Source organism: Nelumbo lutea, chromosome 5 (assembly GCF_056320005.1).
Source record: "Nelumbo lutea isolate HS-2025 chromosome 5, American lotus-T2T, whole genome shotgun sequence".
In the NCBI taxonomy this organism is placed as follows: Eukaryota; Viridiplantae; Streptophyta; class Magnoliopsida; order Proteales; family Nelumbonaceae; genus Nelumbo; species Nelumbo lutea.
In genome coordinates, this window is record NC_142688.1 from 45,277,466 (window position 1) to 45,293,578 (window position 16,113).

Consider the following 16,113-nt stretch of genomic DNA (forward strand, 5'->3'; position numbering starts at 1 on the left):
GCTCAGTGGGGTCCAACTTGGGTTAGATCGAAGTTAAACTTTTTGATGGCCCAATAGGCCCGATGCTCTAATTCTATAGGAAGATAACAAGCTTTGCCAAAGACTAGCCTATAAGGAGACAATCCAATGGGAGTTTTATATGTCGTCCAATAAGCCCAAAGTGCATCATTCAATTTGTCGAGCCAATCTTTTCGGTTTGACCTAATAGATTTTTGCAGAACACTCTTAAATTCCCAATTGGAAACTTACACTTGTCCATTTGTTTGGGGATGGTAAGGGGTTGCTATCTTATAAGTGATTCCGTATTTGTGGAGCAAAGCATTGAATTGTACATTAGTGAAATGTAAACCCCCGTCACTAATGATTGCTCGTGGCACCCAAACCTAGAGAAAATGTTCTTTTGAACAAATTTCATTACAACTTTGTAGTCATTGGTCCAAGTTTCTACTGCCTCAATCTATTTTGACACATAATCAACAACCACTAGGATGTATTCATAACCAAATGATGGCAGAAATGGTCCCATGAAATCAAAATCCCAAACATCGAAGATTTCTACATTAGAATGGGATTAAGTAGCATCATATCCCTACGAGACATATTCCCAATAGCCTCAATTTTTACTAAAAGCATGGGCATCCTTAAATAAACTTGGCCAATAAAAGCCACTTTGTAGTACTTTGGCCTCTATTTTCTTCCCCGAAAAATGCACCCCACAAGCAAGAGTGTACAAAAATTAAGGATACTTTGGTGTTCAGACTTGGGGATGCATCTTCGGATTACTTGATCCAAACAGAGACGGAATAGCTCAGGGTCTTCCTAGAAATAGTATTTGAGCTGTGAGAAGAATATGTCATTCTCATTCTTGGACCACCCCTCAGGAATTTTACCCACTACTAAATAGTTGGAAATATGAGCAAACCATGGAAGTGTGCTATGGGACTGCCAAGAGGTGTTCATCTGAAAAAGAGTAGTCAAGCATAGGTTCACTCTTCTCAATTTGGATTCTGTATAGATGATTAACTACTACATTTTCAGAGCCCTTTTTATCCTAAATCTCAAGGTGAAATTCTTGTAAAAGAATGATTCATTTGATGAGCCTAGGTTTGGCCTCTTTCTTAGACAACAAATGTCTTAAGGCCGAGTGATTAGAATAGACAACCACTTTGGTGCCCGATAAGTACGAGCAGAATTTCTCTAGAGCAAACACTACAACTACCAATTCTTTCTCTGTGATGGTATAATTCAATTGGTCTTCTGAGAGGGTACGACTTACATAACAGATCACCATAGGACGTTTATCCACCCTTTGTCCCAAAACAGCTCCAATGGCGTGGTCAGAGGCATCACACATGATTTCAAAGGGAAAAGACCAGTCAGAGGGTTGCAGAATTGGAGCCTTAGTCAATGCCCATTTTAAGTACTCGAAGGCCTTTAGACATGTGTCATCAAAGCCGAATGGGACATCTTTTGCTGGTAGGTTGCACATTGGTCTGGAAAATTGGGAGAAGTCCTTAATAAATTGTCGGTAGAAATCAACATGTCCAAGGAAAGAACGGATTTGCTTGACAAAAGTGGGAGGTGGAAGTTTGAGATTAGGTCAATTTTTGCTTTATCCACCTCGATACCCCATTCAGAAACTATGTGGCCTAAAACAATGCCTTCTTTGACCATAAAATGACTCTTCTCCCAACTGAGGACCAAGTTTGTCTTGATACATCGTTGAAGAATTTTTCGTAAGTGTTCGAGACATGATTTGAAGGAATCCCCAATGACCGAGAAATCATCCATAAATATTTTTAGGAAATTACCCACCATTTTCGAAAAAATTGCTATCATGCACCTCTAATTGGTGCATTACATAATCCAAATGGCATTGGCAAGAAGGTGAATGTTCCATAAGGGCAAGTTAAAGTTGTTTTCTCTTGGTCTTCGGGGTAAATGACCACTTGGTTGAACCTAGAATACCCATCTAAGAAGTAGAAATATTTTTGCCTGATGAGTTTTTTTTTAGAATTTGGTCAATGAAGGGCAAAGGGAAGTGGGCCTTTTTTGTTACTGTGTTGAGTTTCCTAAAATCGATGCACACTCGCCATCCCGTGGTAGGTCGGGTAGGGATTACTTCAACTTGATCATTAGTGACCACGGTGAGTTCAGGTTTCTTAGGCACCACTTGCATAGGACTTACCTAACTGCTATCTGAGATCGGGTAGATAATACCCGCATCTAACCACTTAATTACTTCTTGTTTGACCACCTCTCTCATATTTGGATTCAACCTTCTTTGCATCTCCCTACTAGGTTTGGTACCTTCCTCTGTGTAAATATGGTGCATACAGATGGACGGACTAATACCCTTCAGATCAGCTACTGACCAACCAATAACACCCCTATACTCCTTTAATACCTCAATCAGTTTCTCTTCCTGTCTAGGGGTTAAGTCTGCGACTATGATCATCGGCAGTGTTTGATCGGGTCCTAAAAATACATACTTAAGGGAGTCCAGTAAGGGCTTTAGTTCTAGTTGCGAGGGAGATTCCAAAGAAGGCATAGGTGGTTTTCCCTTTAGTTTTGGTAGAGGTTCAACAGTGAGCCAAGATTGAAATGGGTGAGGAGACTTCATTAAGGCATTAGCTTCCTCTGCTAGGTCATTTACTATGACTAGATTGGTTTCTCCGGGGTTTCTTTCTACATCTATCGTACAACAATTCTTATTCTTTTCTACGTAGGCAAAAGGACTTCCAAACTCATACAGGTCTTCACACTTTTCCTCCATTTGAAAAGCTAAGGTTTCTTTAGCATTTTCTAATTATGGGGTATTAAAGGTTGTAGGATCTTGGTATTGGGGAAGACCCAAGGATTCATCTCTGGGGTTTACAACCGGTTGACTAGGTATTGAATCATTTCCCCATTGCAGGTTAGTTTCCCTAAGTTGAATTACTTGGCTCTCTAATTTTAGGATTGACTATTGCTGATCTAAGATCAACTATTGGAACTGCCAAAACCTATCATCAAATGAACCGGTTTGATAAGGCTGAACTGGTTGGGTCCCAGAGTAATCATTATACCCATAGTGAGCCTGGGCTGTACACCATTGAGAGTGCAAATCTAGTAGGGTGGTTTCTTGGGCTTGGGCTCAATAAGCAAAAATGAGTTAATTCTTCCACCTACGATCATATGGATTAAAGGATGGGTTAACATTGGATTTGAGAAAATTGTTAGCTGCATGTACTTGCTTTGGAATTATTGGTTGACATCGGCCCGCCGCAAGGCATTAACTCACATGATAGGCCGGGCTTGAATAGATGGAACATGTTGAGTAGGATGACAAGGTTGGGAATTGTTGACGATATACAAGGATTTGGTTAAGTCTTTGGGCCATCCCATTGATCTTGTTGAGTTGTTGAGACACATGATTCCAGTCTATTTGTGGCTTAAGTTGGAAGTAGTTTCTCATTCCACACACTCCAGCCATTGCAAAATTTATTTTTGAATTTTAATTTCAAATTTAGATATTGAAATTTAAATTCTAAAATTTAAACTCAAATTTGATTTTTTTTTTACTTTTTTTAATTCAAAATTTTAAATTTTAAAATTTTAAATCAAATTCATATTTTAAAATTTAAATTCAAATTTGAATTTTGAATTTTTTGAATTTTCTTTTTTTTTAATTTTTTTTTAAAGGCAAACAAATCAACTACACGATCTAAGGGTTGACCTAGGGTTTCCTAAACTCGTGGTTCAACCAATGTGAATCCTTTTAGGTTCACTTGGAATTACACCACTTCCTTTGGTTAGCCAGGTAAGAGGTGGGGATGTGGGAGGCTCCCATTGTTCTCGCAAGGACCTAATTAAGTAACCACAAAACCCACTTAGCTTTAGGTGCAGATAAGTTTGTCAACTGCTCCTTTGACCAACTCTCCTACCCCCAAATTACACCCAAATTAGCGGGATCTTAAGAGAAATGTGTAAATTTCCTAACTCCATTACAATTTATGATAACTGCTCTAACCTTCTTTGAACTTTGTCCTTTCCAAAAAACCTGTTTCTAGTCTAGTCTCCATATTTCTTATAAGCTATACAAACTGACCCCTTATACTAGTTTGTGTAGGAGTGTTAAATTACAAAATTACCCTTGTCTCTCCATTTAGACATTGGTCAATTGATATTTCAATATTTTATCTTACGGCAAACCTAGAACTTTTGTATTGGAAAACATGACATCATCTTTATCTGTTTACACCTCAATGTCAAACTACAGGGGAGGTTTGTAAAATTTGTTTCAGTGGCATCATCTTTTTTGGTTTGAATAGTTTATCTAAAATGTGGAGGGGAGATTTTTCTTTTTTGGTAATAATGTGGAGGGAGGATTTTGGAGAGTTCAAAGTTCATAGGAAGTTAAAGTAGTAATTAAGAACTACATGAGATGAGATGTTTTAATAAGGATAAAGACTTAAACCTCCCTTGGTATTTCCTATAAATACTAGAACCTCCCTTCAATTTTCAAAAAGCACCAAGACTTAGGGTGTCAATTGGATTGGATTTGGTCCAATCCGGTCCAGTCCAATGCGAATCCATTAAAATTGGACCTGGTCCAATCCAGTTCAATGAATATTTTGGACCATTTTAGACCGATCCAAAGACTGTCCAATCTGTTCAAATTAAAAGTTGTCTTCATCGCGTTGTTGTGCTATCACTGATGTTCAGAATATTTAACAGCATTACCTGTTGGTTAAGATCCAACATTGTAATAGATAGCCCAACATCTTATAGGTTAGCCTAGGCATGTTATCAACACTCTCTCTGTGACTGGGTGCATCACCCTCATTGTATTTAAGAGTTTTGAATTATGTAATATATATCTTTTTTTGCAGGAAGAAACCCACACTTCTGAATTAACCAATCTATCTATGTATATATATATATACAACTAGATAATGCTGTAAAATATTTTGAACATCAATAGTAGCACAACAACGCCATGAAGACAACTTTTAATTGGGATACGGGTTGGACCATAGAATGGACATCTTCTACCACCCTGATTAGCAGGCCTGGAAATCTCTGCAGAGACTCAAATTTAATGCAAAATGTATTGTTTTAGTAAAGTTACAATGCTTGAAGGTTTTAATACCAGAAGTTTTGGTTTGGTTGGATCTTTTTGAAAATCACATTTAATTATCCTTAGCAGATATCTAGTTGTAACTCAATCCATTTAGATTCTGATTGGATCAGGTTAACATCTGATCCATTGACAGCTCTAATTTTATGCCTCAAATACACCTTAAAAGTGTAACCATTGTAGGAAGGTCAAGAATACACTTCATTTTTTCATCAGCTTGGTCTGTTATTGAATGCAGTCTCTTCTTATTGTTAATACCTGGATCTTTTATTCGGATTCTTATGCTGATAAGTTGATCTTGTTTTATAATTTGAGCATGAATGAATTTCGTCTTCTATGGCTTCAAAAAAAATATATTAATTATGTGGTCCAATTTATAGCATCATCTTCACCAAAATTCATTATAATAAGCAATGTTTTTGAACTATCGTTAATTCGGACGGTCGGACCATTCGGACCAGAAACCATTCAGGTGTCCGATTCTGTTTTAACCCAAACCCAGCATTTGGTCAAAAACCATTAAATTAGCCAACGAACCATTGACCTGGACGGTTTGACCGATAAACGGTTCAATCCAGAGAATGATTTGCTGCTCGGATCTCAGATCTGATAAATCTCAGATTTGTCTTTCTCATGCAAGAAGGTGAGAGAGAGAGAGTGAGATCTGGGATTGAGAAACCATCGCCGTCACTGTCGTCATCGTCGTCGCCGCTGCAAGCCTGCAAGTCCTCCTCCTCTTCTTCTAAACTCTTTCAGTTTTCTTTCAAGTTTCAACCTTTATTTTCTCTTATATAATATGCACCTTACCTTAATATTCCAATCCAATGGATAAGATGCTCAAACTGTTCAAACCACTTAACTCGGACAGTTTAACCGCTGATCCAGAAACCGGTGGCCAGAACAGTACTGTTTCCGGGTCAGTTTTTAAAACCTTGATAATAAGTTAATAATTTTAACCATTTGCTTTATACATAACTTGCCACGCTCATCTGGGTATTAATACAGATTGCCTTCCATTCCCAATACAGAGTTGCTATCAACAATTTCATTTTAACCTTGTTTAACAAATGCATAAACATGAAATATTTTGAAACTCTTTGGATCTTAATCATCTTTGTTCTATTCTTTAATGGACGTAAGAACACATTAAAAATAAAATTTATGATTCTCTCAAAATAGAGTTTTTTAGGTAAAAAATATGCCTAAACATTAAATACCTCAATTTTTTGGACCTACATTTTCTTCTTAACGCCAAGATGCATGCTGTATCTCCTCTTCCTCTTCACCATCATCATCATCATCAAATTCTTCTACTTCTTCTTCTTCCTCTTCTTCTTCTTCTTCTTCTTCCCACTCTCCCTCCCCCTCGCCCTCCACATCTACCTCCTCCTCCTCCTCCTCCTCCTCCTCTTCTTCATCATCATCTTCATCACCTTCTTTTAATTCCTATGCAACAAATAAAGAAAATTTGTAAATAATGAACTTTTCATCCTTTTTAGTTTTAGTACTTTACTCTAATGTCTTTTTAACATCAAAATTATATGTGGCTCTCCTCAAATTAAAAAAATAAAATGACAGTATTTAAGATAGTCACTTGAGTATTCGTTTTATCAAGAAGGGTATGTTTTATAACATGAATTAATATTTAAAAAAAAAAATCACCACGTCACCTAAAAAATTAATCAAACATGTTCTTGAACTTTGTTTGTTCTTTGAGAAGTGAAAACATGCTAGTTTTCTTTCAAGAAACAGTCCATTCTTTTGAAACCATCAAAACATTGATTTCTAAAACAAAAACTAATTTTGAAGTACAGATATTATATGATACATTGATTGCTAGAAAAAAATATGTTAGTTAAACCAGAAATTCAAGAACACATTTTTTCACTTTCAGAAACAAATCTATTTTTTTGTTGTTGAATGTCAAAAGGAGTCTTTGAACTCATCTTCCACTCTCTATGCATGAAAAAAAAAAAAAAAAAACCCAAAGCACCTTCCATGTATGACTAACAAGACCTCTTTTTCCGAAATTAATATTAGTTGCAGAACCACCAATACATTCTTCAGGTCTATGGGTTGACCAATCTGGTACTACACCAAATGTCAGTGTATGAGAGACCCAAGGCATTGTTATCTAAATCAGCTTTAAATATTTAAATGGATCAAAAGATGGGAGTATTTAAGTTGCAAACTAGCAAATTCTACAAAAATTGGTTATTATTAGGCGTGGGTGGTTCATGGATGGGTTAGTATTCAGCTCGCAACCAACATAATCCAGCCCATCCATTTGCCACCCCTAAGTGACGCTTTTTTTTTTTTTTTTCCCATTCATCCAAAAAAAAGTGGCACATTAAAATGTAACAAAACAAAGAAAAAAAATCAATCAATGAAAGTATGGATGAGCCTTTTAGAAGAAGATGGGAGCAAATGGAGACATACCTGAATACCGAGATCAGGAGTGGATTGAATATCACCCATAAAAAGGGAAACTATAGAGTCGAGATTAGAGCTCCTCTTGTTCCCCTTGCTCTGCAAAACCAAAGCCCTGATATAAGAATCCTGATTGCAGAACAGAGATCGAGAGAAAGGGAGAGAAGAAGAAGAAAAAGAAGAAGAAAACAAAAAAGTACCTAAAAACATACAGAAAAAATGTAACTTTATAGAGAACGGCAGTTGTGGAGAGTAAGGAGGGAAGAAGAGAGAGGGTGAAAGGTAATTATGGTGGTAGTGGTAGAAGTGAAAGCATACACACAACAGAATTGCAATGGTGATGGCAGAAGTGGAGGCAAAGAGAATCACAAGCTTACAACCAAAGCCGATAGACAAATGCAACTTCAATTGGAGCCCTAGCATGTACTTTCAACTCAACCCAACCTGATCCTTTTTATTTGATCAAATGGGTGATTCAATCAATCTTTGACTTAGGATCTTAGATGGGTGGCTCGGCAGAAATTACCATTCCAATAAACAAAGAAAATGTATCAAAACATAATTTCTATTTTCAATTCCAAACTGTTTATTATTGAGGTGGCCATTAATGTTTGGAACGGATTTAACATTTGCTACAGCATTGCCCCGCAACCACCAATGAAAAATGGATACACCAGCAAAGTAGAGAGCAATTCACGCGACTGTAATGAATTTATTTGCACCACCAGTCTGTCCATATTTCACTGGGTGGTCGCAAGGGATTGCTGCCACCATGGAACAACATTTAATCTGATCATGGTCATCAGGTCATATCCCAAACAGAGAACATCTATTAAGACAATCCTTGGGGGGCCTAAAACCAGGGATGTCAATTGGACTGGATTTTGTCCAATCCGATCCAGTCCAATGTGAATCCATTATAAATGGATCAGGTCCAATCTAATGAATTTTTGGACCAATTTGGACAGGTACAATTCAATGTCTGGACTGTTCAATCTGTTCAAATTCATTTTGATTTAGATTGGTTTCAACCCGGTCCATTGAAACATATATTCACATCTTATATCAATAGACCAAATATTGGCTTAATCCAACCTAATCCAATATAAATTTGTTATGAATGGACCAAGTCCAATCCAATCTAATAAATATTTTGGACCGGATTGGTCCAATCCAAAATGCCTTGTTGGTCCATCCAATCTGTCCAAATTGGTTTTCGACTCGACGGGATTCAATCCAAAACCGGTCCATTGACACCCTTACCTAAAACAAAACCATAGTTGTGTACATGATTATTGATTCAACTGTTGGTCTTCTCCAAGTCTAACCCCCCCTCCTCCCCCCTGGGCCGGGATTAGTGATCTACCTCTTCAATGAAGCCAAACGTTCCCTCGTCCATGTAATGGCCTGAGCTAAGAAGGTCATTCTCAAGCTGCACAAACTCAAGCATAAACTCAGCTTGCCAACGCTCTGCAATGCTCCATCTCATTGACTTCTTTAAGGCTTCATCTGACGATAAGCTCAAAGTGATAAGCTCAGGATCCACTTCCCAGCGTTTCAACAGTTCTTCTCCACGTTTTTCAAGGCTTTCTCTTACTATTGGAGTGGCAGAGGCATACCACCCCAGACAAAATGAGAAAGGTCGCATCACTGGTTGTAATAATTCCAAGACCTGCAGGAACTGAAAGCACAGGGGTCGAACTAATAATTAATCTCTTGTAACAACTGGATTAAATCTCTAACTGTGAGACTTCTTTGGTGGGTCTACAATCTTCATCAAGTTTTGGATTCAGGTCAATGGCTTACTTCATTGATGTGCTCCGGAGTGCCTTCAGCTGGTAATAGTCCTAGGCTAACAACCCCATTCTCATACTCAATTCGCCAGCGTTCTGCTATGATCCTTTTTATGGATTTCTTTAATGCTCGATCTGGTGACGAGCTTAGCTTCATAAGCTCAGGATCCACAATCCAGTTGTAATGGAGAGATACCCGGAGTTCCTTCAGGCTTTCTTTTAGCTGTCCATTCCACCAACCCCTCCAGTTTATATAATTTGCTAAAGGTTTCATTAATCGCACAAAGAACTTCACAACCTGTAAGAACTGAAAGCACAAAAGTATAGAGAAAAAAACGATCAAAATTAAGGTGGATTGTGGCATATAGTCTTATTTGGCATTCAGGCTTTCTACAATTAGGGTCCATTTGGTTCGTGAGAACAGAACAGGGGTCAGGGCTCTTTCCGATACAAACCTCTGATTGGGTGGAATTGACATATGATTCTCATTCTTTATGGAATGGAATTCTTCCATTTCAGCGAACTCTCATTCCCTCCACTCTCTTAGGAATGAGAATCTCATTCTAGCGGATTTTGATTCTGATTCCTGTCTGAACCAAACAGGTAGAGAATAGACTATTCCTATTCCAATTTTAAGGGATTCAGGTTTTAATTCCAACTGAGAACCAAAGAGACCCTTAGAAATCACAGAAAGGAGAGAACATGAAATGATAAATCAATCCCATGATAATGGGCTATGTCGAGTGACTTACTTGTCGGACATGCTCTGTTGTGCATCCAACCGGCAACAAGCCTGTATAAATAAATGAATTCTCGCACTCCACTAGCCAGCGTTCTACTATGCTTCCTCTGATTGGCTCCCTCGTGGCTTCATCAGCTGATGATGAAATTAATCTAATGAGTTCAGGGCCCCCAAACCAGCATTTTCGTAGTTCTTCTCCATATTGCCGTAGGGCCTGTTCTGGCAGGTCATCCCACCTTTCTCTCCATTGCAGATAATTTAGAAGAGGTTTTATTGATCGATAAAACAATTTATGAATCTTCCGGAACTGAAAGCATAAGGATCAAAGTTATCAATAGAGTCAAAAAAGAAATCAAATTTAGGTACTAATGTTTTCTATAGCTTCAATTAAGTATTTCCCTGCACCCTCCACAAACTATAAAAACATGCTTTTGTTGATTTTTATTCAATTAAAATGAAATGAAAATTGCTCAAACCCACCTCTCTCATGTAATCTAAAAACTCAGCCCGCCAGCGTTTTGCTATGCTCCTTCTCATCCACTTCTTTGAGGTGCTATCCCATGATAAGCTCAAGTTGATAAGCTCAGGATCTACTTGCCAGCGTTTCATGAGTTCTTCTAGTTCTAAGCGTTTATAGACAATTGATTCACTTTCTGGGTCATAACCTTCTTCCAATAATATTACAGGAATAGGCAATTCTCTTTCATTTCCCGGAGAATTCTTTGCTGGTTGTACTAATTTCAAAACCTGTGGGAACTGGATGGAAGCACAAGGATAACAGCTATAAAAACCGAACAAATTAATGAATAAACAACACTCAAAAATCAAAATATAGCCAGTGTAGCTAATCTGGAATTCTGGATTGACTTACTTGTCGGATGTGCTCAGTCGTGCATCCAGCTGCCACCAAGCCAGAACTAATAAGTTGATGCTCGTAATCTCCTTGCCAGCGTTCAGCTATGCTTATTCTGATCAAGGCCTCGTCAGCTGGTGATGAGGAGCTTAACGTCTTGAGTTCAGGATCATCTCTCCACCTTTTTTCTTGTTTCCGTAGTTCCTGGCGTTCTGTTGACTTATTGTATCTCCACCGGAAATACTTTCTGAAAGGTTGAATCAGTTGGTATAGTAATTCCCGAGTCTTCAAGAACTGAAAAGACACACAGTGATGGAAGTTATAAAGAAGGGATCAGAAGTCAAAATTAAAGTGATCTTTGGGTGTGTAGATTATATGGGTTTGGCTCTGTGGTAGAGTTTTTTCCTCCATTCAATTGACTTACTTGCATGTTGTGCTCTGGGATTTCTTCAGATTTTAAAAGGCCCAAGCTGATAAGATTATGCTCAAGCTCGGCTAGCCAGCGTGCTGCTATGCTCCATCTTTTTGTCTGTAAGACTTCTTTGTCTCTGAATGAGCTTAAGGTCGAGAGCTCAGAGTCAACTTGCCAGTACTTTTTCAGTTCATCTAGCCGGATTTTTGCACCTTCTTCTTGGAGATTTTGTTTCAAATGATCCCTCAGAGGTTTTTCCAGTTTGGAAAATAGTCTCCAAACCTGTGGGAACTGAGAGAAGAAGGATTGCAGTTATTAAAATAGAAGACAAAGAAACAAGCAATTAAATTTGTATTGGATGCATTTATAGTTCAGAGAGATGTTCAGACCGTACCTCGTAAAGGGATTGAATGGCAGCATTTACATCAGATTCGTACAATTGGAACTTCTCTCCTTCAAATATCTTTAGCTTTGGTGTATTTTGGAGCCGTAAAGTGAAATTCTTCATATTCTCACATTTCACCAATCTTACTTTCTCCAGTCGTGGACATTCGACGCTTGCATTTCCACGGTAGAAACTCGTGATGCTCTTCAAAACTTCGAGCACTAAAATCTTCAATCGAGGGAAAACAATCTTTTCTTCCACCACTGTTTCTTCCTCCTTCACAACAATTTCCTCCAACGCTTCGCATTCCCTAATTATAATTGTTTCCATTTGAGACAGGCTTTCAGCTAGAGCAGGGGAGAAGAGATTTCTCAGTTTGCCACAATTCTCAATGCTCAAGAATTTTAATTTCTTGAATGACCCATTTGGAAGTTGACCAAGCCAGATATGCCTTAAATCTTCTAAACCAATGAGGCGTAATTCTTCCAAATGGTGGAATAGTACCGTCTGTTTCAAATTCCATTCCATCACATTCAGGAAACATTCTATCCATGGACAATTTTCAACAATGAGCAGCTTGAAACCACCTTCAGAAAGATATTCTTGATCAGATTCTTCAAATATGTTCTTTAAATCCTCTCTGAAATAACAAAAATGCAATAGTTCTGCCTTCAGTAAGACCCCCTTTCTAAACCAATCTGGAAGGTTGCAGATCTGGGTGTTATTGAGGATCAAGGATCTTGAGATTTCCATTGTAGTAGAGACAGCATAACGACCATAATGAGTGCCCATGCCGACACCTATGCAAAATCTTGTCCAGTTTGGATGACAACTGACTTCTTGAGGTAAGCATTCAACATTGTTTACTCCTATTTGTAAAGCAGTTAAGCAGGGCAAGCGTGTTATCTCAGCAAAGCTATTACTAACATCAATGGTTATTTCTCCGCCTGGCTTTTGCTCCATAACAAACTTGTTGTTAGATTTCATATATAGTTCTTCTAGCTTCGAGAAGTTCAATATCTTTTCAGGTGGAATTACAATGGAACCCCATCTGCATTGCAAATTCAACAATCTTAGAGTGGTTAGCTGTTCCATGTCTTTCAGTACCACCGTATTATTAGAGTGAATTTGAAGTACAAGTATCTGAAGTTTTCTCATCTCTCCAAGCCCATATAGTTCTGTTTGCCTACAATGCAGACGTAGTGTTCGAAGGTTTGTCAAGGAATATAGTGATGGAGGTAAAACTGAAATATGATTTTCAGTTAGATCCAATACTTTGAGTGCAGGCATTCCTTCAAAGAACGTATTTGGGACTGTGATCATTTCGTCTTTTTGCAATTGCCAAGGACAATTGTTCTGCAACAACAAGGTTTGGAGTTCTGGGTATTTCAACTGGTTGGGGAATTTCAATATCCGGTTGTGCATCAGCGAGACTGTTCTATGGTAATCTTCTCCATCTGTGCTATTCCTCGGCCAGTCCTTCAATCCTTGTCTTGCTCTCACCATTGATGATGTTGCAATTGAGATACCCATGTCACGAATCACGTCATGAATTCTCACACAACCTATGTCTATGTCAAGAGTGTCTCCTAGGGAGAATTCTTCATTTTCTTCTTCATTTAACAAGAAGAAACAATCTTTTAGGTTGCTGATTATCGATTGTGCTCTGTGCCTTGCTTCCTCCATTGTTTCTACATCTGCAAACAGTCCCTCACCTATTGCATACTCCACCAACATCTCTACACTGACATTATAATCTTCAGGGAATAGACAAGACAACAAGAAAAATTGCTTCGTTTCCTCATCTAGTAATTGATGGTAACTCCACTCTAGACATGACAACACTCTTTCATGAATGCCCCTAATCCGTTTAGTTCTAGACTTCTTCAATTCATCAGCTGCCTTTTCCCATATTTTTATGTCCTCCTTACCTCGCAGAGCCCTTCCGACTGTGGCTAGTGCCAGAGGGAGACTTCCACATTCTCTAGCAACCTCCTTTGCTGCATCTTTGAATGCTGGAGAGTCAACAAGCAAACCTGCATTCCATTTAAACAAATCCCAACCTTCATTTTCTGTCAAGCTGCCAAGGTTGAAGATTTTGGTTGATTGATCCTCTGAGCTACCCATAACATCACATATCTCCTTGAGTCTTGTGGTGAATAGTATCTTGCAGCCCATATGTTCCCTTCCACAAGGAATTCCTACATCTGACAACTCTATTCCCTCCCAAAGTTCATCTAAGATTACAAGAATTTTATTCACTTCTTTCAAGCTTTGGCACAGATTAACTGCTCTTAAACGTGTGCTTTCTTCTGATCCTAATTCTAGCCCTATCATGGCAGCAACATCTCCCTGAATCTTTCTTATGTCTAGTGTTTGGGGCACAGCCACCATCAGAACCGAATGAAAAAGCTGGTCGTTTTCCACTTGTTTGCTAACTTCTTTTATCAGGCTAGTCTTGCCAATCCCTCCTATCCCATAGACCCCGATGGCGTTGATCTTTGGATCCTTCAACGCCCCAATGACCTCTTCTATGGCTAACTTCCTCGACTCAAAAGCCATGAAATCCCCTTTCAGAATTGCTGCTCTGCTTGGAAGAGGTGAGGGAATCGGTTCACTAATGAATGCTCCTGCTTCACTAATTACTTCCATTTTGGATTTGGACGAGAATTAACAATTTAAAGAAATCAAGAACAAAAGACTTCGAGATGTGTTTTTTCCTAATATTTTTCTTTCAAGAAGAACTGAAGAACAAGAATTTAACTCGAAGTAAAGCAGCAGAGCATGTCTGTATATCGAAAAGAAGGTTCAAAGTGTACTTATCTTAATGAATTCTCCTTCCAGCTGCAGCTATTATGTGCTTCGGTTGCAGCTGCTCTAGTTCAACTGAGAACTGATGATGTCCTGCTTGTATGCCAGTCTTAAATGGAAGAAGGATGTGTAGAATCTTTCAAAGATGGATGTGTATATATAGAGTCAGGATATGCCAGTTTTCGTCCAATAAATGCACTCGAAATACCATAATCAACACGTTTTAAGCTAAATAAAGTGATGGGTTTATATAGAAGATGGCCGTGGAGAAATGAAAAAGAAAAGAAGATAAGTCTAGCTAGCAGTGTTGTATCAATTGCATGTTTTCTTTTTTGTACCAGATGGGGAAGAGTAGACTAATGAAGGAAAACCGTGTGGACTTAATTATTCTTCTGGTGTCACAATTTGCAGATTACCTCATTTGACTTTGTTTTCATATAATATAATTTTACTTGAACAAGGGTATCGAAGAAAATGGAGGGTCAACCCAGGGTTGATGAACTGACTGGATGAAAATAGAAAACAAAACTAGCAAAAAAAAAAAAAAAGGTGCGAATGCTTATAATTGTAGACATATGAAAAGTTTTATTTTTAATGAACCAAAGAATCAAAGTTTGCGAAAGGCAAGGGAACCTTTCAAGTAGCAACTTGATTTGGATTTTGGAGCGTAAAGAGGATATATATGGTTGATTGGAAAGCTAACACTATAGCTAACAGAAAATGCCAAATCAAGGTTGGTATGATTGAGTGGACCAAGGGATTCAATTCAACAAACCACGAATCCATCATCCATCTGTATATCATACTACTGCCTCCCACTACCAATTAAGGCTCTATTTGTTGTCATACGGCCCCTAAGACAACAAATGTGTTGACTATTGAATCCTCTATACCCCTTTTATTCCTTCAACAAGAAATGCAGAAAGAATATTTATTAGGCAAGCACGTCTTTTTTGGACCTATTAGGAGTGTTCCATACCCCTTTTCTATTTTGAGAAGCAAAAACAAGTTGATTTTGTTTTTAGAACAACAATTTTTTTTAGTACTGTATGATTTTGAAAAGATGATAAAAGATTATTATATGAAAACATGATTTTCAAATCAGAAATTCAAGAACATATCCTTTTTTTTTGTTTCAGTTTTTTGGAAACAAAAAATACAGATACAATCAAGAACAAGTTGTTTTCATTATTTTTGTTTCAAGAACCAATTTGCTTTCAAAACATATGATTTACTTTGTTCTTTCGGAACTGACCAAAAGAAATACAATTCACACTGAAGAGCACCCTCTAGATCAATGAAGGTGTAGCTAGGTGGGCAGTTGGGGCTGTTTGAATTGAAAGAGGCACGGGTTTGTAATTTGAACCCACAGATATGGCAGGCTGTCTATATTACCAATGGGCGTCAAAGGTGGCCCTGCTAGCTCTTCTAATTGGGTCTAGCCTGCCGCATGGTACACACCAAAAACAAAATTGATGAGAACGGAATTTTGAAAACAAGAATTGAGAGGGTGTCTAGGTACAATGGACAACAATACCAATCTCAAATCACCCCTAATTGAATTT

At 38.1% G+C, this 16,113-nt stretch overlaps 1 protein-coding gene across 1 annotated transcript; it reads right to left on the reverse strand.

Moving 5' to 3' along the window:
• Nucleotides 1-6,152: 6,152 nt before the first annotated feature.
• LOC148852112 (uncharacterized) lies at nt 6,153-14,389 on the reverse strand. Its single transcript, XM_088945627.1, has 9 exons — nt 11,747-14,389; nt 11,365-11,643; nt 10,959-11,234; nt 10,568-10,843; nt 10,098-10,394; nt 9,359-9,652; nt 8,919-9,233; nt 7,562-7,651; nt 6,153-6,568 (listed from the first exon to the last, which is right to left on the reverse strand). The coding sequence occupies exons 1-9, from the start codon at nt 14,387-14,389 to the stop codon at nt 6,368-6,370; spliced, it is 4,671 nt and encodes a 1,556-aa protein (XP_088801753.1). The 3' UTR covers nt 6,153-6,367.
• Nucleotides 14,390-16,113: the final 1,724 nt, after the last annotated feature.